The following is a 22,764-nucleotide window of genomic DNA, read 5'->3' on the forward strand; positions in this document are numbered from 1 at the left end:
TCACTGCCCTCTGGACTTACTGTTATTTAGCAAGGGGGTATGGAACAGTCACAGACACACACACAGCTCAAATAGCATTAGACAAAGCAAATGTCAAAACAGGAAATGCAAAAAAAAAGACTTAACATCCGGCTTATGAGCTTTCTGTGCTTGCTGACAGCACAACTCACGCCAAGGACAACGTAAACGCCAATCACAGCCTTTAATATTCCAGAGCAGTCTATTTATGTGCAGTCATTTTACAAAATGGGGCAAAAATTTAATACGTTGGACATTATCCAGGTGGCTCGGTACACTAGTCAAAACTGGAAAGGGGCCGCACTTTCAAATGCTCATAAACCTCTCCCAGAGATGGTGGGCACTTTTGAAAAATCTATGCTAAAACAGACAAAGGAAGTATTATTATTCCCATTTCACAGATGGAAAACCTGAAACACAGAGAGATTAAATGACTTATCAGAGGTCATAAAGCAAGCTTATTGCAGAGCCAAGAATTGAACCTAGATCTTCTACATCCTAGTCCACTATGTCCCTAACAACTATGCAAGCACCCCTCTCAGACCAGCTGTCCTCCCTGTGCATCTTTATGTGCCAACAAACAGGTCACATGCAGAGATGCAGATTGTGCCAACATTGACATTCATATTTGTAGTTATAAAAGGGGAAACAATAAGGTTAATTTGGTCCCCAAGCTCTCCGTCTCCCTGCTCCTCCTCTCAACATGATGGTTGTCAGACAGCTCTATGCAGCGTTTCCTTACCAGCACAGTTTCACACATCTCATTAAGTAGCTCTTGTTAAACAAATAATTGAAGTCCCTGTTTTCTTGCAGGTTACAACTTGTGTCTGTGAAGCAATCATTGCTTTTCAATCATTTATGCTTTCATTGGAGTTGATCAGCCACCATCTGGTGAAAAGAGACACTGAAAAAAACACAAACGCACACATGCACACATATTTGGGGAAAATATTACAAAGCAGCCCCCGTTAAAGAATGAAAGTCCCGACAGGAAACCCCCCTTATCCTTAGGCCACTGGGAGATGGGGTGGGGCCAAAAATGAGATGCAGCGTAGTCTAGTGGGTAGGGCACTGGCCCAGGACTCAGGAGAACTGAGCTCTGTTACTGACTCTGCACTGACCGGCTGGGAGACCTTGAGCAAGTTCCCTGTGCTTCCCTTCTCAACCTTTGTCTTGTCTATTTCAATTGCAAGTCCCTTGTGGCAGGGAGCCTCTCACTATCTTTTTCTCCAGCATCTAGCACAACTGAGCCTCGATTTCAGTGAGGGGGCTTTCAGCATGACTGTAATAAAACACAACATGTAGCTGAATGCAGAGACATATCAGCCCTTAGAGCCAGAACACACAGCAGGTTCTGCGAGGGTAGAACCCTGTGTCTGAATGGATCCTGATGGACTCTAATGGGGTTTTGTCCACATAGGCCTGGTTGCAGGACTGGGGATCTTTATTTGAAAACCAATAATCCCTGTCTTTCTGGTGAATGATAAACCCTACAAAAGCAGCCTCAACCCATCACGCAGCTGGTCCACGTGACCTCAGATCCTGCCTCCAGCAATGACCACTAGCAGGTGCTTCAGAGGAACGTTGCTTCAACCATAAATACAGCTAGTGAGCCGTGCTGTATGGGATATGGAGGTGGAGGGGAATATCCCTTCCTTCTCCCACAGACATTTTTAGTGAAGACCCAAACCTCCAACTGCAGACACTCCTAAATCTGGGGTTATTCACACAGAATTTGCTTGGAGCTCATCTCCAAGTGTCGGGTTATTTTAGCCCTCAACTAGCAGAAGTGTTAACAACATTCATACAAGTCAGGCACAGTCCTGTCAATCCAGTCACAGGATTTGCCTTGGTCATCTTCCATGTTACCGAACCCCTCATGTCAGCTGTTCAGTACCAATGCAAACCTCTCATTCTCAGCAGAAAGGCCTGGGTGGCCGGCACTTACTTTTGGCTTTCTCATTCTTTCGCGATGGTCTCCAGCGAATACACGACTTGTGCTCATCAAGGTAATAGAAGCGAACTAGTCCTTTGGAACTGCCCCGGAGTTTGATCATCTGGGTACCAGCTTGCATAGAGCTCATACATCTTTCCACTGGAGAGAGAAAAATAAAAGACAGCCTGAGTTAGACACAAGACTGAAATTCTTCAAAATTGTGAAAGGCACAACCTGCAGTTAGGCACTCAAATGCCCCAGGAAGTCAAAATGGGAGGTTCTTTGGCCTCAGTAGCACAGGAAGTCAGACCAGATGTTCACAGGGATCCCTTCTGGATGACAGCTCCCAGCCGTGCCTCTGAAAAGCTCCACCTACATGTCTAAGGTGGCATCCACTGCAGCGCAGGTCAGCACAAGGTCTAGGCACCACTTAACTTGGACTTTTATGATGTCTAGGCCTTCTGCTGACTCTGCACAGGGGGGAATTTCAACCTTTAGGTCAAATGATCAGCAGATATAAAACTGACATAACTGTTACCATCAGTGGAGCTACACAGATTTACACCAACCAGCTGAGAGCTGACCTTTAAACTTCCAATTGCTTCTTTGGCAAAAAGATAACCCCCCCATCCCCCCATTTCTCACTGCAAAGTCAGAAGTTTTGGGCAGCAGCATCCCCAGTTAGAAATAAATTTGCTTCCTGGGAAGTGGCTGAATTAGCATCCTGCCTACCCAGAGCCCAATTAACTAAAGGGAAAAAAATTTAATTACCCAACTTGGCCACTCAGAATATAGCAAATATTCTGGAACCCAATAAATAATTCACAAAAGTCCTTAGTGTACAAATTGCTTTAGAAATAAACTGTTTTTCACTATAGAGAGGAGGCATTAAAAATTAACAGCACAAAGGTGATTAGAAACACATACTGGATTCAATTTATTTATTTATTTTTTGAAAGGACCATCTGCTAAGATGAAGGCTGCCTCAGAGGCTATATTCTTATAAAATAGTCTGCAGTTATCTTCTGTGTAATGCTAAGTGCCTTGTACGATAGCCAGAGAGATGCACAGCTGAACAAAGCATTCCAAAACAGTTCCCTCCACCTCCCTAAATGTGCTGCTCTTTGAAAAAGCAACAAACCAACTTTGCTCTATTGCTACCTCCTGCATCCCATCATTAGGAACCGAACAGCGAAAGCTGTGAGTCATTTTGATGCTCAAGTGATTACTACTAGAGCTTGGTAATTGTTCGCAGCTCACCACAGTACTAATACTGCCACCATGCTCATTCTCATTATGCATCATATACTTCCGTAAGATTTAAAAAAAAATCCCAACATGCATCACTCTCTGCACTGCTGTGAGTCAGATGCCAATATTCTCAGGCTCATTTCATGTTAACGGGCCATCTGAGCCCAATGTTAAGGTAAGTTAGTAGATAAAAATGAGACAGATTTATTAATAAAAAACAGCAATACGAAGCAGTGGCTAAGTCTGTGAGGGGGTGAGTTTCTAATGTGCCAACTTAAAAAAAAATAAAAATTGAAGATAAAGATGCAGTTGCCTCTCTCTGAATGCTCTGGTTACAGCTCCGAGCTCTGAACTCCAGCAGACAATAAAGCACTCCCATCTGCTGCTGAACTATTCAAGGGAGGATCATTAAACTTTGTCTGCTTACAGCTGTGACAGTCAGATAGCAAAAAGCAGCACAAGCTGGCTTCTCCGAGAATATTTAATCCAGTTCAAGGTGCTCAATGGCCTGGGCCCAGGGTATCTAAAAGATCAACTAAAGCTCCAGGATGAAGATTGTGGTCGACAGCTCCGCTCCTCAAGCGCACTGGAACTTTCTACCATTGGGGAAATAAAGCTTATTTGTGCAGGAGACAGAGCTTTCTCAGGAGCCAGCCCAAGACTTTAGCCTGAACTGTCCCAGGGACTAAGGATCCAAACCGGTCCTCCTTCTACGCAGTGCTGTGCTTCGCACTTTTCCTTGAGCTCCTTTCTCTAACAAACAGAGCAAGGTGTGTAATATATATTTTAAAAACATCCAAACCATAAAAAACAAAAAACCTCAACTGCACCCTCTTCTCCGGCTGGGCAGAGGAGGAGAGAACAAAACACGGGACACATGCTAGCCACGTTGCTTGATGCCCTGATTGGAAGGCACTCAGATACTGCAGTGATGAGCACCTATAAGAACCTATACAGGATAGAAAACAAGAAAAAGCAGTAAGAAAAATCAAAACCCCACATCTGTTTTAATGCAGATTTGAAAAATAGGAGTTCGTGGAACACTTTATAGTTAGAGTGAAAGTATTAAAATGTTGACTGAATGCCCAGTAGTGCACGAGGCCCAGAGTGAAGACAGTCCTTGCCCAAAAAGCCCTTCAAGTCTAGAACCCAGATCCTGCAAACACTTACACAAATTAGTCAACTTTTAGCATGTGAGCAGTCCCAGTAAAACGTCTCATGTTGCTTAGGTATTTGCAAGTCTGGAGCCTAAAGTCTAGTGGTCCAATACTATGTAACGTACTGTACGTAATTAAAGCTTAGAAGACAAACGTTTATCCCCCCCTCCCTGATGTCTGCAGATTTGAGTAGAAGAGAAACCACATCAGAGAACCACTGTGATAAGTGGAATAGAACAGAACCACCCCTAGGTTTGCAATACTAAAAATATTTCCAAATGTTGGCAAGTCTCAGCTAAACTCACTCCCATAATTTAGGGCAAGATCAGGAGAAAACATTAAGCTGTTAGAAGTTTCTGGCATAAAATGCATGAAAGTTCAGAGGCAAGACTGATTTGCAGTCCTCAACTTGTCTGGTAGCACACTAGGGTACTCCAGCATGCACTGCACTTTGTAACAAAGTTTGTAAAGAAGAAATAAAATTAGGAATATTTTGGTGTGGTTTGAAAGGAGAGAATAAATAAAATCAATAAAAATATAAAAAAGAATCGGGAACAAGCTTAATGTGAATTTATCAGCAATATTATGTTGGAAATTCCTTTTTGTCTGTTTGATAAGCAATGGAACAAAGATATGATTCTTTCCAAGTTAAGAAAAATCTTCAAATGTTGCACCCAATGCAGAAGTCAAGACACCTGTACCTGTGTAACATTCAGGCCACCCAGAGTCACAGAGGCGTTTCTTGTGCAACACTTTTATTTGTCATTCATGGGGCAGATTTTCAGAGGCATAAAAAAGATAGCGAGGCATTAGGTGCTTAACTGCTATTGAAAGTCAATCTGAGCGGGAGCCTAACTGCTCTTGTGTATTTGAACATCTATTCCCCCAGCCGTCTGGATTGGTGCAGGAGCTCCAGTAATAAGAGTTTTACTCAATGGTCATGTTTTGACTTTGACTCAAAGAAGCCAAGATTCAGAGGGGGTGGGGGGGAAATAAGGCTCTTTTAGGTTAGACCATTAATGCTCTGGAAAGCCAAACTGGATTATCAGCTTTTCTTCTCCTCGCTTCTATGGATTAACGCAAGTCAGTGAACCTCATATGTGTTGCTAGAGGCTTCAGAAGGAGAATGACTTTTTTCCTTCTTTCAAAGAACTCAAAAATGTCCACATTTGGGGTGAACAGGAGACAGCCTTTTCCCCATGGCACACACTGACTACGCTGATGGAGGCTGTAGAGGACTCTAAAGACCATCAAAGGCTTTACTGCAGGGCATGAAGAGGTAGTGCAGCACTTTGCCCCAGTAATTGTCAGAATCAATAGCTTATCTGTCACCGGACAGGGTATACTTTATACCAAGGTGTTTTATGAGGAGGGGGACGGAGCACCGAGAACGATAGTTCAAGCGGAAAGGATAGGTGCGAATATCATAGCGAAAGCTGCTCTTCTGTAATGTAATGAGTAGAAGTTAGGAGGGACCTATACAAGTGCCAAGCAAGGGTTATTATTGCAATGTATCAAGAAACTCTGCATGCTTAACCACCCATTAGGGCCTGGAAGACATTCCACCACACCTGGACAGCATGGTCCAGGTGCTCGCATGAATGGGAGGCAGAAGAAACAAGTTCTATTCCTGCTTCTGATTTCCTACTTAACCTTAGCAAGCCACTTAACTCTTCGGTGCCTTGTTTCCACTGCCCCCACCCCATCAGAAAATGGGGAGAATCACAATGCTCACCCTCCTTCATACAGTGCTTGGAGCACTATAACTGCAAGGAAAGATTAAAAATCCAGTGCCCACCTGAATGCTCTAGAAAGGAAAGATGGACCAAACACACCACACTTGAGTCAAACACTCCAAGCTGGCAGGTGCGAATCTGATGATTCAGGCCCATCTTTCAACCGACAAAAGCAACAGTCCCACAGAGAAAATTAACAAGGCAGGCTATAGACAAATACTACACGAGAAGAGGCACCTCTGGGATGCTAAAGCCTCCAAGCTCAAAAAAGCCAGACAACTTCAGATCACTTTCTTGGGCCAAGATTTCCCATTACAGATTAGTTTTTGTTGACAAATTATCAATATTTCTAGAAAATTTAGACTTTAAGGCTCAACACTTTGGGCTGTTCTATTTACTTTAAAGAAGTATATTTGGGTGGATTTTTGCTTTTAAAGGACAGGCAACATAATCCCTTGTATAAATTATATTTAAAAGCTGGCCCCTTGACCTTAATCAGAACATGCGTTAGCAACATAGTTAGAGTCCAAGTCGTCACACTGTATTACCACTCACGCTCAGCGCAGACCTTACAGGGATTAACTACAGCATTACACTACAATGCTTCAGGGAGGACTCAGTTTCCCCATTTGCCCTCAGAATGTAATAAATATAAACCTTATTTTACGGAGTGAGGATAATAAACATGGGAGACATCTCTACACATAAAGAAGTGCCATACAGAAGAAACAAGCGGCACTGAAAGGCATTGCACAAAATAAAAGTTCAGATAAATGTATGTAGTGCAGGGATTGTGTTACCTTGATGTGATTATGGAAACTCTGGATATATGTTTATTGAGTTGAATATTGCCCCAGCTTTGATTATTTTTAAATGTATCCGGCAATAGCTCTTCCTGAAAAGGTCACTCATTCCTTCTGAGGGACTGTTGACCAAATCCACCCACAGTGTACGATACCTCAATATCCATTCAGCTGACAGTTCTGTTTAGTTTGAAATATTGCACTACTCTTCGGATGGTTCACTGCACAAATTACCGTTTGTGCACCAAACCCAGAGTTCAGACTGAAGCACCTCTTCGGCTTGCCTGGGAATAGATCAGTCAGACATCTAGAGGCTCTTACAGTCTTGCTTGCTTTGCTGTCTGAATTTGAGAGACAGGAGGAAGGGAGAATAAGAAAGTGTCTCATTCATGCTTTAGGGGAAAGAGATCCAAATTCTTACTAATGGTGGAAAGAAGGCAGCCCTGGGGAGGTTTGGGGGTAGAGGTGAAGGGGCGTGCTAGAGAGGGCAGAGGAATTTCTGGGGTAGAGTGGGGAGCCCAAACATACAAACACACTCCTTTCTTAGGGACCTCCTAAGGTCTAGTGCTCCTTCCCCTAGAGGAGATGTGCAGCTGCGTGGAAAGGACTTCCATGGTGGTATTTATACCAAGGAAAGTTACAGGCAGAAAAATCTTAAGAATATATGAGAACAGTCATGAAAAGGTGGATAAATATTCCTATTTGCTCAGAGCTCAGCCACCTTCCTTAACTGTTCATTTCTGCCCTTTCACTAAACCCCCCACAGCACCTTCCTGCAAACGCTAATTCAGCTTCACAATACTCTTGTGATACAGGGATGCAGCCCTACTTTACAGATTGAGAAACCCAGAGAAAGAGATTACACAATCTGCCACAGGTTAGAAAGAAAGGCAGAAGCAGAGCAAGGAATAGAAACCCAGGTCACTCAGTGCCTACTCCTGTACGTGAACTAGACATAAAAAAGGTTCTTGATAAGGAAGATATAGCTTCCCAAGGGGCAGGAAGTGGCAGCCGTAGAGGAACAATAACTGATTTGATGGGAACAATAAGAAATCACCAGATTTTATGTCCTTGAGGATCTCCCCACATGTGAGAATAGGCCCTAGTTCCATGATTGTGACTTGACACATGCTCTGATCTCTCTTTCTCTGGAGTTGTTTCAATGGAATTATCTTTCCTACAAGGGGGGTGGGGGGAGGAGACTGCCTGTAGCAGATGCAAGGGAGAAGTTGTGTATCTTCACACCTGGGCTCAGATTTCTCAGAACATTCGGGAACAGAGCTTGGCCCGGTTGCATCATGCAGCTTTGCTAGCACAGTCAGTCTCCCTAGGAAGGTCAGAAGCCCAGCCGCTTCCAACTCTGCTGAACTTTTCAGCCCAGTTTTGTTAACAGAGTCTGACTTGGAACCTACAAAGTGCATGTTTTCGGCATCCTGCATGACAACGGCTCATCTGTACGCTGCAGGGGGTGGCGGAGACAGAGAGAGCACGCACTTAATGAGAGTCTCATTTCCCTTTCAGGGATCTCCAAGCACGTGACATTTGCCAGCTCGAAGCAGCCCCTGCATGGTCTAATGCACACGCCAGCCTTACAGCTGTAGTCTCATTGCCCTCAGCAACATTAGTCCCAATTTACACCGGGGGGAGGAGGAATGAGGCCCACATACAATTTAGACCCCAGTGGCTTACTCCAGCTCTGAGAATTCCACTCCATTGAAGGGCCACAGAACTGGAGGACATATTAAAAAGCCAACCCACTAGCGGCACAGTGGCTTCCTGGGAGCTAGTCCTTTCCCTGGCCAGGGCCATCCAGAGGATTCAGGAGGCCTGGGGCAAAGCAATTTCAGTGGCCCCTTCCATAAAAAAAAGTTGCAATACTATAGAATACTATATTCTCGTGGGGGCCAAATTGCCCCACTTGCCCCCCCCCCCATGAGCACCCTGTCCCTGGCAACTCACCTTAGAGCGCTCAGTGTAAGGTGCCTTGCATTCCACTCACTCTTACTCTGCAGAAATTCACCCCGAGTTCTGTTACTACAGAAATGTGATGATCTGCCACTGGCTGCAGAGAGTGGCTTTTGCCACCAGCGGCAGACGCCCCTATGCTGATGGTGGGCATTCATAGCACTGCCTGCTGCTCAGGACGCTGCCTGAGGAGTTACTTTAGACAACTCTGTAACCGAGAGCCTTTGAGGCTCTGTACACAAATGGAAGTGGAAGACAGACGTTCTGTAAATGCTTTTCTTTGCAGCATTAACGGAGAGGGGAAATCTCTTTTTACACAACGCATGGGCTGCTGTTCACTGGGCTGACTTCATTTCAGACAGAGAGCAGGGTATTGCGTTGCAGTGGCTGGTACAGGCAGTGGGCCGAGCCAAGGATACTCACTTATGTCAGAGCTGCACCAGGCACAGAGACCTGCCTTGATAGCAATTTGCACACTTGATTCCAGGACCCAGCTCAGTAATTGCCTTTCTCAGACGTCTTCAGCTTCCCTCTGCCTGGTTTCTCTTTGTACTCCTGCCTCTCTGTTCCCTCAGTGCTGGACAAACAGGTCTCCTTTGTCCCTGCACACTGTCTCGTCACTCTTGGTGCAAGAGCCTTCTTCTCTGAAGTTCTTGCCTGCATTGACTCATGTCTCATTTCAAATCTCAGCTGAACCCCATTTCCCCTTGGCTGACAGCCCTTAAAACATCAGGGAGAGGGGAACTGAGCTTGGGGCTCTTTAAACCTGCAAGTGGAGGGCTGGGCAGTGTTTGTACAAATGGTACTATACAAAGCAGAGTGTACTGGACTGCATCCATTATTAAAGCGCAAAATCATTAACAATGAGAAGTTAATGTGAGAAGAGACACTGGAAATGCTGCAAAAATTAAAAAGCTTAATTTATAGGCAATCCGTTGATTCTGCAGTTGCTCTTCTGGGCTGGAACATCCATTCAACCACCTAGAGGCGGGGCACTGCCAAGGCATTGTGCTCAACCCATGATGGTGCTTCTGGCCAGAGTTAAAGCAACTAGCTCTGATCAGTTTTCAAGCAAGCCCTAACCCAGGTTTCCTTGTAAGGAGTAGATCTTTGAACAGTGTAAGTGATAGAATGCTCTGCAGGCAAACCCCTTTCTACAGAGTCTCGGTTACGTCTGGGTAAGCCCACTGTTATCAAGTGACAATGCACCAATGTAACAGGAGGCTTTGTTTGTTCTATCACATTACTATACTGTACCATGCAGATATTTATGATACCATTTCTAGCCAGGTGTCCCCTTTTTATTCCCTAAAGAACAAAGTGCTCTCATCTCATCCAGCTAGTGCAGAATTTCAACCCTGAGGTCAAAGGATTGTGCCATGGCTTATCAGCACTTACAACTAAGCACCCATGAAGGGATCTGAACCTGGGAAAAGAAAACGCGTCTCCTTCAAATACACAAGGGTGAAGGATTCAGTTTGCTGAAAATGGACAGAGTGTGAAAAGCAATGAACCAGGAGGAATGGTTCACACTGCACAAACTCTTGCTGCTAACACCAGATCTGCCCAGTCAACCAACTTACTTTACTTTTTTGGAGGAGGTGCTGGGGGCAGGGAGGGAAATCTATGGCAAAAATAAAATAGGGATTTTCAAAGTCCACGCGTGTTAAGGTGCACACATTTTATTCAGATTGTCATAAAAAGTGAAAGTGAAATCAAGAGTCAAAATATAATTCAGAAGTTCTTGAATCTTTCACAAAAATAGAGAGATATGCCGGGAACTCATAAAGCAATGCAAAAATAAAAGAACATTGGGGCTGCACGCTCTGCAAATGTGTGTCAACATCCTCCTCCCCACCCCAGCTACAGCTAGACAAAGCTGTCATTAAATAAGATGTAAATGTGAAAGCCTTTAAGATGCTATTGTCTTATGCAATTAAGCATCAGGGACTCTGACATTCTCTGTCTTACCAATCTGGCCCATCTTCCATTTTGGCGTAGCCACGATGCTACCCCCAATCCAGAAAAACTCCTCGGCCAAGCAGGCGACCGAAAACTTATTTTGAAGCAAGGGAGATTTGGAGGTGTCCATGTTGGAGACAAAAGGGAGCTTCTGCATTGTATGCCAGGGCTCCAAGGAGCTCTCCCCCTCAGCGGAGGCCAATGTTCTATAGTTGCAATTTCCAGTACACCACCATAAAAAAAAAATCTTCACGCTAATCAGTGAAATAAAGAGTCCGATGTTTCTTCAGGCTGTTTTCTTACACAGCAATTTCATGGTTTAATTTAGATTCTTCCCACCTGCTGCAAAACTTTGAATATTAAAATACACTCAGTTGTCATTCTATATGATGGGGTTTGGGTTTTTTTAAATCGCTCAGTTAAGAAGGTGTTTTTTCAAGTTTTCTATTTTAAAGTAGAGACCCGAAGGGCTCCAACAGTCCCATGAGGTAAGGCAGCAGTTGGAAGAATGCATTCAAGGTGCACAGAAAGACCTCTCAGGCATATTTTTATTTTCTTTCCAAAAGTCATTAGCTGTTGGGAACCCAGTGTGCCATTACACTAGCCCTCAGCTGTCAGGAGTCTGCATGACACTTCCCCCTTTCAACTGCGATTTTACACACAGGTGACTTTATCCTCATACATGCTGGATTTGTAAAGCACTTGAAGTCTCGCTCCTGCAAGGATCAGCCTCTATCTCCGACATTCATGAACAATAATGTCTGTCGGAATAAACATAAAGGACACTGTTCAGAACATCTTCCCCGCCACGAGTCCATCCAGGTGCCTGAGTTCTTCATTCTCTTTCCATCTCTGTACGCTCATGTGTCCTTCTCATATAGCTCTTTCAAAGCCTTGCCTCAAACCTTCCTCCCTTTCAAGCCTCAGACGGGCCTTTTGAATATTCTAACCGGCATGTTTAGAAGAGGAAGACTATTTCTTTCCAGCAAGGAGAAACTACACACAATTCAAATACAGCAATACATGTCCGCCTGTAATCCTAAATCCTCCATACGCACTAATCCTAAAGCTCTGGCTTCTGCCCTATCCAGTCATGGCATTTAGGGGGCATGTGCTGCAGCCACAGAAAAAGGAGAAGGGGGAGGGAAAAGAAAAACCACCACCACAACAAAACCTCAGATTAATTTTCCTCCAGTCTAACTGCACAGCCCATTCAAGAGTGCCAAGCCCTAATGAATGGACAGCCCCACAAAAGAAGCCTGCTCAGGACACCAGCCAGCCAGCACAGCACAAGCACTGCTAGCGGGGAGTGGAAAGGGCATTCCAAGTGCCAGGAAACAGGCAGAGCTCAAAACTGGTAACAAGGTTATTTTAAACCATAAAGCTGCCATTTCTCATCCTGTGGGAGCCTTCCAGGAGAAATATCACCCTAAACCTTCAGCGTGGCTGCATTCACCTTTTGGAATGGTGTCAAATCTTTTGTGCCTACAGTAGATCATGGACACGCAGCCAGTTCGCTCCTGCCATCCCTGGGCCAGATGGGGAGTATAATATGCATCTTACAGCTTCAGTGGCAGCGGGGCTCTGCCTGTCAGTTCTGCTTAAGAACAGATCCACTTACCTCTTGGGTGCCTAGAAAGACCTTTGCATATTAAGCAGCACTAATTAAAATATCCTCAGTGGAGCTGCAGAATAGCTAAACCTAGAAAGAAGTGACTCAAAAAGGGGGAGTTTGATGGTCTTTTTGCCTCAAGTCCAGAGTTCACATCCCAGGCCAGGGTCAGAAGTTGGGGTGGGCTGCTGGTCTCCCAGTTTAGAGATTTGTTCTTAGCAGAATCCGGCACAGCAGATTGGGAAGATTGCTGATTGGGACTGGAGGGAGGGTGAGGAGCAGATGGATGTGCTCATGAGCTTGCCACAAACACCTTGCAGCTGCCTGCTGCTCAGCCACACCAGGAGTAAAGCACTCTAGCAATATCCTTCCTGCTGTCTCATGTCATTTCTCAGGACAGAGACAGCGGATACCGCACCAGACTACAGTCAGGAAACCTGGTTCTACAGCTGGCTCTGCCACGGACTTAAGTGCGTGACCTTGGGCAAGTCATTCCTCTCCCACCTTCTGGGTCTCAGGCTCCCCGTCTTTGTGGTATGCTCCAAGACCTATGGATGAAAACCTGCTGCACTGGAGACAAAGAGGCAGGATCCACACAACCTGGTTCTAAAGACACTTCAATCCCTTTCTGAGGGGAATAAGAGCCCAGTGGTCAGGGCACTAGTCTGGGACTTCGGAGAGCAGGGTTCAATTCCCTACCCAAGCAGAGAGTTCCTGGGTGCTGCTAGGCAACCTTCTTAGCCTCTCTGGGCCTCAGTTCCCTCATCTGTACAATGGGGATAACTCTTCCCTGCCACACACCACTGTTGGGAGGGTAACTACATTAAGGACTGAACTGCTCATCTACTACACTGATGGTGGTAGCAAAGATGTAATATACCCAAGACCCTGTCTATGCTCGCAGCAACATATAGAGTGCCTGTCGCTACACGCTGCAGTGAAAGGCTCCAGCAAGGTGGAGGCAGCAGAGAAAAGCTCTGGTAGCAGGACACTCTGCTGCTCAAAACTAGAAGCGTGTAGGGAACACACCCTGTGAGTCAGGTGTGTCATGCATTCTTCTCACTGCAGCAGTGCCTCACCATCTGCACTGCTAGCTGAGCGTGCAGTGTCAGCGCTCACCTTTAGACAGTGCTTACGTAAAACAATCTGAAATGCCCGGGCCACAGTATTATATAACATTGTGCGTGTGGTACTGAGCTAAGATTTAGGATTATGCTCACCTGCTCCCCCCTCCTCTCCCGAGGAAAGAAAGGGTATCCCATCGAGCGCCTTCATTCCCATGCACCATTCCCATGGCAAGTTTGACTCTCCGGGGAGAATAGGTTGGCAGTGCTCTGAGCGGCCTGGAGTGCCAAATCCTGGTAGCTGGCTCACCTTGCACGAGGAGCAGCACTCATTCTAAACAGCAGCATTTGCAGCAGGGACATCCTAGATTCAGCATTAACCATTCATGTGATATCAATCCCGGGAGAGGGAGGGAGGTGGAACAAAGCTCCTATAGGAGCATTACACAAGATATTACGTTGACAGCAGTCCTGAGCTGGAATCCCTTCAACAAGAGCCTTCAGATATTGGGTTTGGTATTTCCAGAGCTCAGAACTAAGAAATGCTGGTGGCTTTGAACCCAGCAGGGGTGAGGTGTGGAAAAAGCCATCTTCAGATACAGCTAACGCTAGATTTGTAAGACACGGTTAGGAGGAAGCTTTCCATCAACGTAATCATTGTAGTTGACAATCAATCAGTCCTTCAGGTCACTTACAAAGAGGATCACACAGACAGCAAACACAAATACAATATTTTAAAAAATGCAAACAAAAGCTCCTCCATCCACTGATCACCCACGGCGGGCACTGGGCAACCATGCAGGGAGGAGATCGGAAATCAAAAAGGGTTAAATGTGACAAAATCCCTCCCCTAACTTCTTCATAGAGCATATTGAGCTGAAGTACTTAGGACATAAGCCTATTGAAAAGGGTTTCTATTCTTGCCTCATTTGACATCCTTAGAAAAATCTTCCTCGAGTGACAACACATAGATTAAAGCCTTGTTTCCATGGCACTCTTAGAGACTTCCCATTATTCCCAGCAGACACCAGAGGCTTTTCATGGCATGAACAGTATATATTTTTTTTAATGGAAGTGACCAACTTTGCCCTGTGGCCATAGATAGTAGCAGAATTCTAAAGTCTTCAAAAGCAGCACTGTGTGTTGGGCAGTCTTGCTAGAGAAGTCACTTAGATTAAGAGTTAAGGAAAGGGGTAGTTTCCTAAGGGAGACATGAGCGCCTTTGAGAAGATACATGATCCTGGCTGATGCACTGTAAGAAAAGGACAAGGAATGGAGATTCCTAAGGGTGAGTGGGTACGTGACATGATTCACCCATCAATGCTTGGGGTATGTCCAAAATGCTGGTTCTGAAGCTTCCTGAGATTTCTAGACACATCTCCTCTCCCTTCAGGAGAGTTTCAAGAGAACAAAGAAGAATTCACCATGTTTCTGGAACTTCCTAGTCAGAAATACAGCCCAAATAGCCTCTCGGCTTTTTACAGGTCTCCAAGGGACAGCAAGGAGGCACTCACTCATGCCATCCTAGAGGTTCTCTCTCTCAGTTTATTGTTGTCATCTATGCAGTAAGATTCCAGGAATGTCACTCTGGAATCTAAAATGTCTGTTGAGTCCGTATGGCTGCTTCCACCACTTCAGAAGCACAGTTGAGAGCTCTTTTTGTTCAGAACAGCATCAGGTTCAATCATCACTGGGACCCACTGTCTGTCACTGGCCAGTTTTAAAAGTTCTCAGCCATTTTTCTTCCTCCCTCTTCCCCCATATGCACGTGACTTTACACATTGCTACCCATGTGACAGCACTGTCTTTCAGTTACTAGTTCCTTGCATTATGGTAACATCAGGAGACCCTAACTGAGCTCACAACTAATCCCCATTGTGCTAGATACACCCCTGCCCCAAAGAGATTACAATCTAAATAGACAGAACAGTCAAAGAGTGGGAGACAAGAAGTATCATTTCCTTCATGCTAAATATGGAGAACAGAGGCAGAAAGGAGGTTGAGGGCCTGATCCAATTGCTATTGAAGTAAATGGAAAAAGCTACCAGGGACTTCAAGCAAAGCACGTGCTTGGTTTGCTAGTGCCTAGAGCTGGTCCTGGTAGGACTTGGATCAGGCCCTAAATGATTTACCCAAGGACACACAGAAAACCTGTGACAGAATTTGAATGCAGGTCTCATTTAATCAATCACAGATCAGGACCTACCAAAGGCCTCCATCTGGAAGGGAAGGCATGTAGCTTTCCAAAGCCATTTTGCAGACCTACCAGCTCACCCTATCCAAATTTCAATACAGAATATGCATAGGGCCAGTTTCTGATCTCTCACATACCAATTTAAATCAAGATTAAATCAAATGAAGTCAACAGAATAAAGCCAACCTAAGTGAGAAGGAGAATTCGGCCCACAACATAGTATCAAGAAGTGTCCATTTAGATTTACTTTAGGCACCCATCTTTACAAATGCAGAAACCATCACGCTCATTCTGCAGACTGTTCGGGAAAGGAGACTGAATCAGAACCTGCAATTTAGATGAAAACTTGAATTCATTAAAACCTCGAAAGAAAAAACAATTGTCTCACTAAACACAGAAAAATGTAAAAGCTCTTCCAAGTAGAGAGCCCATGACCCACAGAAGAGCACTGGAAACTGTAGCCATTAACGGTTGGTGGGTACCCCAATTGTGACAGAAATTATATCTAAGAGAGAGACTGGAGGGGAGGAGGAAGAGAGCCTGGTTAGAAGTGGCGGCATCACCCATAAAATGAAGTAGCAGCATGTCAAATGTGTAATCAAAAAACTAGGAAGTTAAATGCAAGAGTTTCAAAGTAGCAACATTTCAAATGAATAAATATGAGAGATGATAACTTAGCCAAGATACATAAGAGATTTTGAAATCCAATAGAGTGGAAACATTTTCTTAAAAACGCACCACCAGTAAATGCAGATATTTTTCTAAACTGTTTCTAATTAACTAAGGCACAGATCCAGGTCCACCTTCTTCCACCAAAAAAATCACAAAATTATGTCCATATTGACTGTCCTCTCACAGCAGAAACAGTCATGCCAGGAGCACAAGACAGATTGACCTGGTCACCTAAAGTCATGACACTAGTGCGAGCTTTCAAAATGCAGGGTTTCCATTTCCGCCTTTTCCCAGGAGAAACCATCTTCCCATTCCTGATAATGCAAGCAAGCGCCTCTCAGACAGCGAAGGAGAGCAGCATCTCCTCTTTTCAGCCACTCTTCTGTCAGGCTGGTTATCCTGGAGTCGTTTCCCCTGTTGTGTGTTCAGCATGTCCTCATTCCAATACCCTTTTGTCTCACAGAAAGGGGAGTAAGGGGGTGTAATGTAGACAATGACTAGGCAATCCAGGGCAGGAGTTAGGGAAAACCCTGTCTGGTGGCACCAGGCAGCACAAACTGAGAGCCTCCAGGAGCTACAGAGCCAGAAGGAACCACCAGCAGCAATAATGACCATTACGGATTTTTTTTTAATTTATTCTTTTCTGTGAGAGTTCTAACTTCTCTCTACAAGAGACTTCAGGGGAAGTCATCACATGTGCCTGTGACAAATCCATCACTGCGTTGGCCACTGGGTCCCTCAGAGGAACAGGTACTGTCAGTGCTGCAGCCCTTGCTATGGGAGGGAGTGGATTAAGGAAAAAGAAATGCCATCAGGGAACCAAGGCTTTTAATTGGTTACATTTGTAGTTTAGTTTCTTTCTGGGCAAAGCAACCACGATCATGCACTTAAGTAAATAGACGTATGTTATTCCCAGTCTGGATACCGAATAGTTATCTCAGTTTAAAAGCTCCTCGGCGCTGTCACTTTCACACAGCTCCGTCAACTCCCAGGGGGAAAGTACCAACAGATGTCTGAAAACACATGCGGAGTCATGGCTGGGTTTCCTGCACCTCCAGGTTCATGAATTCACAGGGCTGAGAAGGCATTTTCACAGGACCAGCTGGGTCACAGCAATACCATGACAATTTATAAGCTGCTTTTTCTTTAACTCGAACATTTAGAAGTGTTATAGGTCTTTAAATGAACTTCAGCATAGACACAATCAGAGTAATATCCAACTACAAACTGTGACACCAGATGGGCAGCAGCGCTAAGCACTCTAATCAATCCATGCTCATGCCTGAAGCCACATATCTCCACATGGCAGGTGAGGATTGTGTTGTTTACTGTCTCATACACATTCACCCAGTTTTTAATCCCACATGAACTCAGCCAGAGCCCAGCAACCTCACGAAGAGCCAGCGCTGACCTAAGTAGCTCAGATATATCACACAACACACCTCTTTAGTTTGCGCAAATGTAAATGGCAAGCAGTCCCACTGAGAGCAGTGTTACAGCTGTAGCCCGACACATTCCATTGTGCATTCTGAAGCCTAAGACAACTTCAGCACTGGAATTCGTGACAGGGAAAACCTCCGGAAGGTCGCTTCAGATGAGTGGCCGTAAGTTTGGAGATGTTCAGTGCTTCCTGATTTCAGCCAAAGTTGGAAATGTTATGCGTAACGAGTCTCCTGCATGGTATTTTTGCTCGCGGCTTCTGCACATCCTAGCTTTGGCAGAAACACAGGGAAATTCCAATTTTACAATAAATAAATAAAAATAGATAAGTATGTATTGAGCTGAGCCTTGCAAAACTCTACTTAATCAGACTCATGTTGGGTGAGTAATTTTTTATTTTATACAAATGGAGGCAATTTTCATTAAGTAGTTTTCTTGTAACGGTAGAGGCCAGGTAAGCAGATTTTGTGCCTAGGTTACGTGAATTTTCGAAGGCTGATTACGACAAATGCTGAGTCATCCAAGATCTCCCAGTTGTCACTGGGCTGCGCAGTGTGGCCACTCAGCACTCCAATCAACCTGCTCTGGGATCAGACTAGGGAATGTGACACACAGCTGAGCACTTCCACTTCCATTCGGAAGAGGACAATGATATGCACACACTGTTTCACCACATACACAGGGCATGATCATGATCTAGTTTTAACCACTCCACTTGTCCCATCTCTTACAGGAAGGATTTATCCTAATTACCCTACTGGTCACATCACCAAGAACTCCAGGTCAGGAAGCAGTTTAGAGAGGAGGGAGCCAGTGCTGAGGCATGGCATTAGTGAGCAGCTGTCTTCTCTGAGATTATTTAAACCTTCTTTCCAATGAGCTCCTGTCACCAGGGAGCTTTCTCTGACAAGAGGAGCAGGTTCCACAACCGTATGTACATAGGGCTGGCTTAGCTGACATGAGCAGGCCCAAGTTAAGACAAGACATGCCTGAATGAGCAACTGCTGAACAAACTCCAGCAACTACTGTGAATACATTTATAGTAAATAAGGGAGGCAGAAACACACACAACAAAGTAGGCAGAAACACTCTAAACTGGTAAGCTTGCGTTGGGCAACTTGCAAAGCAATTGGTCTTTACATGGAAGAACTGTAAATATATACATCTTTCCTTGCTACTAACAAACTGTGTGGTGTGTGACATGAATAAGAAGTGTGGTATTGCCCTGTACCTAAACCACCTGTGTCTGGACCTAGCCAGTCAGGCTGAGAGCAGTTACGTACCTAATAAAGTAACCTGAGCGATGAGCCAGAGCTGAACCGAGTTTGTTGCGTCTCAGAGATCTGGAGGAAGTGTTCTCCCAGAACTGGATGAGGTCATGGATAAGGTCTTGGTGTGAATCCCAACAGTGTAAAAAGAGGTTTGAGCCAGAGAAATGCTGGATGGGTGGACTAGCTGGTAACTGCTCATTAAGTCAGTGTGCCCATCATATGCCTCCAGTTACAAGGGCCAGTAGAAAAGGCATGTGTGGAGTTAACTAGCCATTGTCTGTTTTTCCGCCTTTAGAGAGCAGTGCAGCACGCATCTCACTGGGAGGATGACACTGTTTCTTAAGTTGGAAGAGAAGAAAGACTCCTAAAACTTGCAAATAAGCAAGGGATTGGTGCCAGGAAACAGACAATGCACTATGGGACCAAAATGCACCCTCAAAGCATCACCTGGTCATCTAGCAGCCCCGGAGCAATTATCCTCCGTGGAACAGCAAAAAAGTTGGTGAGATATTAAATTATCTGAATCTGGAGGGGACTGATGTGATACAAGGATACAGCTGCAATCAGTCATCCGAGACTTTCAACAGGCAGTGATCCAATGGCCCACTCTGCAGTAATGGGGGCTTGGTTATGGACAGGCTGGGCTGGGAGGCTCACCCCTTACTCAAGGAGGAGCTCCAGCTGAACTGGAGAGGTTTGAGGTTGAGAAAAACCCGAGTTTATGCACCAGCAGCCAGATATTAGTGGCATCTCCTGCTTTTGACCCCTTCTCTGTTGGGGTAGGATGAGCTGACAAGGTTCACTTTATTTTATTCAGTGCTGCAGAGTCTTAGTTACATTTTCTAATGGCTTGGTGAGTGCCTTGGTGGGGGGCAGGGGAAGACTACGGCAGGATATTGTGCCAGTATAGACAGTGTGGAGCTAAGAGAAGACAGAGTTAAAGGCAATATATCCTCCCCTCAACCCTCCAAAAACGAGATAAACCAAGTTCTACAGTTGCTTATATATTACTCACACTGCCATCTTCCAGAAGAGAACTCCTTCATTAATCCCCCATCTATTCCTCTTTCATATGATCCTGCCCTGCCCAGGTCCTTTTGCCTGTCCAATTAAGAAACCCATCGCATTTAGCTGTCTATCACTCCTCCCACCCCCCGAACAATAAAAAGCGAGCAGGAAACATTCCCTCACTCACCAGCAAAAGTTCTAGCGTCCAGGACTAATGCTTAAAGTGCTATACATGTAATGACAGGAGCTGCTGCCTTTACTTAATGAGCACATAACCAATATCTAATTCACCATTGACTTCATTAGGAAGGTTTTGTAACATACTTTGGGATCTGAAAGATGCTTTGACACCCATGTTCTAGTCCATGGGTAACATCACCTAAAAGGCAACACCGAGCCAGTTCAATGCGCAGGGGAATTTGGGGGAGGTTGGGAATTACTCTAATGGGGAGATACAGCTAAGTAAATTCCCATTGCCAACCCAGAAACAAGGGTGGAGGGTAGAACCAGTCAGGAATTTTCCCATTAAACATTTCTCTCCCTAATCGGAAAATAGCAATTTTCCATATCTTAAATGGTTTATGGATAGGGTCGGTTTTGACAAATCTCTGATTAAAATAATTTTTTAAAACAAGTTTTGAAATGGTCAAAACCTCCTGTTTCAATGTTTTTGAAATGAAAAGTTTGGGTTATTTTTTTAAATCCAAAATGACTCTGTTTTGTAATGTTAGTTAATTTATACCAAGGTAAAAAACATTACAATGATTTTATATATAATAAAAAGATCAGAAAGGTCAGAATTAATATAAAATGTTTTGACTGATCAGATTCAAAATTTTCATGAACTGATAATTGGGGCAGGGGGAGGGAAATGAGGTTTTTCAGTTTTCATCTTGATTTACAAAGGGAAAAAGAAATCAACATTCCTCATGGGACAGGAAAATGATTTCCAGCCCAACTCCAGTGGAGGCATTTTCAAAATATTTGGGGTGTTAGTACAAAATAAATAAAACCCATTTCACAGTCATATGCTGTGCGTCTTTATTGCCTTGTCTGACTCTGGGTTTGAAAACTGACACTCCAATTACTGTGATGCATCACTCTCTGAGGATTAGAGCCAGCACTCCTTAGCACAGAAGTGAAGGAATACGGCTGGCTGACACCACGAGAGCACCCACATCTCTCACTCTTGGCGGGGATGTGAATGGAAATCTTATAGTTGCAAGTCATCTGAATGCACTGAAACATTTGTCATATTCCCTTGCAACCCTTTGTGGAGTGCAGATGTGTGCAACACAATCCGAGTGTTCAGAAACTGCTAGCCTCATTCTTAAAGACTATATATTTGAGTGGCAGAGTTTCCATTGACATCGGGTACATACATTTGTAATAACAGCCAAAGATCATGCAAATCTCGGATTGGACTATTCAGTCCCATGAGACAGTGCAAACTATCTACATCACAGGCTGCAATTCCTGCTGTCTCTAGTAGACGAGAGGATGCCAACCAGTAGCAATTTGACAAAGAGAGTGAGACAAAGAACGAACAGAATATGGGTCGGAAGAGTTCTGACACCCTTGGATGGCCTGTGCCAGAGCTACCATATCAAAGAAGCCCACACAGACAGACCTCCTTAAAGACATCAAACCCAAGTATTGATTTTTTTAAATCTATATTATCTAATTCTTTTTAGAAACCCAGATAAAATAGAGACCCTCCTGCACACACAAACATACCTGCTACCCACTTGACCCACTTCATTGCTAAAGGATTAGAAAGAATTAACCTATAATGGTCCAGTAAGTAGGTCGGCTAATAAGAATATTCTCTACCAGCCCCCGAGAAGCCAATTGTTAAAGTGAAGAATGAGAAAGGGGACTATAATTACCAGTGCAAGATCACAGGGTGTTCTCAACAACAGATGCATTTTGCCCTCCTTATTTAGCTGTAAAGCTAAGGCCAGACTGTAACTGGTGTCTTCTGCTAAAGATTTTTCTGTCACAAAATAAAAATGCAGGAGCTAGGGATGAGGTTGTGGACAACACTCCTAGAAAAATATGCTGGGCTCTTTCAGCCTCCTCTCTCTTAGAGGAGAAAGTGTCTTTCATCATCCTTTCCCCTCTCTGTATGGGGCCGATAAACTGTAACCTCTCTGTTCCCCCAAAAGAGACCCCACAACACTTCCTCTTGGCAGCTAACTCACACTTTTTTTTAGAAAGCAAAAATATCCCGGACAGGCAGATCCTTCAGTGAGATGTACACTCTGCGGTATCTCTGCCACAGCCTGAGTCCCCAAGTAAGGTGTATGCCTTCTTATGGGCATGCTGCGCCCATATACAAAGCTATATCCCCTTTATGTGCAGTATTATGTAGAGACTTATGCGAGGAATCTGTTTGACAGCTGAAAAATATGGACCAAATCAGCAGAGAAAGATTTTTCAGGCTTTCGAGTATTGAAGAATGGAAGGTAACGTACAAGAATTAGGCTTCAAAACCACATGGCCCTAAAAGTAGAGCTAGCAGGGGCCTGGCCCGTGCTCCAATGGACTGCATGGCCCTGGAGGACTTTTTCCTGTGTGATTCCAATGATTGTAGCAGAAGAAGGGAATGTTGCAATCTCTCTCCACACATTCAGTAAACTTTTGGAGGTGGATTTTATTTCCCCCAGCGCATC

The 22,764-nt window shown here is 44.5% G+C and overlaps 1 protein-coding gene across 1 annotated transcript in view; it reads right to left on the bottom strand.

The window, feature by feature from the left end:
* PLCH2 (phospholipase C eta 2) overlaps positions 1-22,764 on the bottom strand; it is a 331,250-nt gene that overhangs the window by 98,768 nt on the left and 209,718 nt on the right. The window contains exon 3 of the mRNA XM_050931745.1: positions 1,967-2,113. Coding sequence (XP_050787702.1) covers positions 1,967-2,113 — 147 coding nt within the window. The remainder of the gene's footprint in view (positions 1-1,966; positions 2,114-22,764) is intronic.

This window comes from Gopherus flavomarginatus, chromosome 21, assembly GCF_025201925.1.
Source record: "Gopherus flavomarginatus isolate rGopFla2 chromosome 21, rGopFla2.mat.asm, whole genome shotgun sequence".
Lineage (NCBI taxonomy): Eukaryota > Metazoa > Chordata > Testudines > Testudinidae > Gopherus > Gopherus flavomarginatus.